The 2,182-nt window shown below is 37.1% G+C and overlaps 1 protein-coding gene across 1 annotated transcript; it reads right to left on the reverse strand.

Moving 5' to 3' along the window:
* Nucleotides 1–48: 48 nt before the first annotated feature.
* NRGN (neurogranin) lies at nucleotides 49–310 on the reverse strand (the record flags this gene model as incomplete). Its single annotated transcript, XM_010165908.1, has 2 exons — nucleotides 49–170; nucleotides 220–310. Coding segments are annotated over 2 exons (213 nt in total), but the record flags the coding sequence as incomplete, so codon positions are not given.
* Between the last annotated feature and the right edge of the window lie 1,872 nt (nucleotides 311–2,182).

Below are 2,182 nucleotides of genomic sequence, written 5' to 3' on the forward strand. Positions count from 1 at the left end.
ACGCCTCAATTTTGGGGTAAATAAAGGTAAATTTGGGGTTGGTCGTACCTAGTCGCCGTTGCGGAGATCTCCGTTCCCGCGGGTGCTGTTGGAACATTCGGGATCCTTGGTTTTCCGATCGATTTCTCCACCTTTGATCTTCTTACGGGTCATATGGCCCCGAAAACTCGCTTGGATTTTGGCGGGCGCCCTTCTTACGGGTCATATGGCCCCGAAAACTCGCTTGGATTTTGGCGGCCGCCGCGTTGGCGTCGGGATCGTCCAGCGGGATGTCCAGGATGTCTTCATCCAGCTTCGTGCAGGCTCCTTCCTGCCCAGCGGGAACGGGACGGTTACGGTGGGTGACAACCCAAAAATGAGCATCCTCACCCCAAAATTAAGCCCCCTAGGCTGAAAATTAAGTTTTTTGCACAAAAAAACCCCACGTTTTTGGCTAAAAATTCTAGGTTTTCGCTAAAAATTAGAGATTTTGGCTAAAATTTAAATAATTTTGCTAAAAATTAAAGAATTTTGCTAAAATTTAAAGAATTTTGCTTTAAAAATTAGAGAATGTTGCTAAAAATTAAAGAATTTTGCTAAAAATTAGAGAGTTTTGCTAAAAATTAGAGAATTTTCTTTAAAAATTAGCCTTTTTTTGCTAAATTTTGCTTAAAAAGTTGCTAAAAATTAGCGCTGTTTTTGCTAAATTTTGCTAAAAAAAATTTGCTAAAAAAAATTTTGCTAATTTTGCTAAAAAAAAAAGTTTTTTGCTAATAAATCAGTGTTTTTAACTAAAAATTAGGGTTCTCGGATAAAAATTGAGGATCTGCTAAAAAAAAATGAGGTTTCTTTCCAACTAAGTTGGAGTTCTTTGCTAAAAAATTGAGGTCTTTGCTGAAAATTAGAGGTCTTCGCTAAAAAATGAGGGTTCTCTGATGAAAAAGTTGGAGTTCTTTGCTAATAAATTGGAGTTCTTTGCTAAAAATGAGGGTGTTTTGCTGAAAATTCAGGTTCTTTGTTAATAAATTAGTGTTTTTCACTAAGAATGAGGGTTCTTTGGTGAAAATGAGGGTCCTTTGCTAAAAAAATGAGGGGTTTTTGCTAATAAATTTGTGTTTTTCATTAAAAATTAGGGTTCTTTGCTAAAAATGAGGGTCTTTTGCTAAAAAAAATGAGGGGCCTTTGCTACTAAATTAGTTCTTTGCTGAAAATTCAAGTTCTTCACTAAAAATGAGGGTGTTTTGCTAAAAATTAAGGTCCTTTGCTAAAAAAAAACAGGGTTTTTTTACTAAAAAATTAAAGTTCTTTGCTAAAAATTAGGGTAATTTGCTAACAAATGAGGGTGCATTGCCAAAAATTAGGGTCTTTTACAAAAAATGAAAGTCCTGTGCTAAAATATTAGGGTTCTTTGCTAATAAATTTGAGTTCTTCACTAAAAATGACAGTTCTTTGCTAAAAAATAGGGGGATTTGCTAAAAAATGAGGGTCCTTTGGCAATAAATTAGGGTTCTTTGCTAAAAATTTGGGGTTTTTACTAAAAAAAAATAGGGTCATTTTTGCTAAAAAATTAGGGTTCTGTGCTAATAAACTAGAGTTCTTTGCTAAAAATGAAGAGTTTTTGCTAAAAATGGGGGTTCTTTGGGGGATTTATTTAAAACTTTGGGATTTTAGGAAAAGGGGAATGATGGTTTTTCCCCCTGGGGCGTGTTCATGGCCCCGCAAAGTTCCTGGGGTTGTTTTACCGCCGCGAAAGGTGATGGGTACGAGGTGGAAATGATATGGCCAGGGTGGAAATCCTATAGCCAGGGTGGAAATCCTATAGCCAGGGTGGAAATCCTATGCCTAAGGGGAGGAAAACTTATCTATGGGGCAGGAAACCTATAGCCAGAGGAGAAATCCTATAGGCAGGGTGAGGAAATCCTATATCTAGGAGAGAAAAATTCTATTCAGAGGAGAAAAAATCTATATATGAGTGGGTGTAACCTATATACAGGGGAGAAATCCTATATCTAGGGCAGAAATCCTATATCCAGGGGGAGGGAATCCTATATCTAGGGGAGAAATACTATATTTTGGGGGAGAAATTCTGTATTCTGGGGGAGAAATCCTATATACAGGTGGGCATAACTTATATCTAGGGAAGAAATCCTATATGCAGGGGTGAAATCCTATAGATAGGCATAGAGAATCCTATATCTAGGGG

Source organism: Antrostomus carolinensis, unplaced genomic scaffold (assembly GCF_000700745.2).
Source record: "Antrostomus carolinensis isolate BGI_N321 unplaced genomic scaffold, ASM70074v2 scaffold16154, whole genome shotgun sequence".
NCBI classification, from domain to species: Eukaryota; Metazoa; Chordata; class Aves; order Caprimulgiformes; family Caprimulgidae; genus Antrostomus; species Antrostomus carolinensis.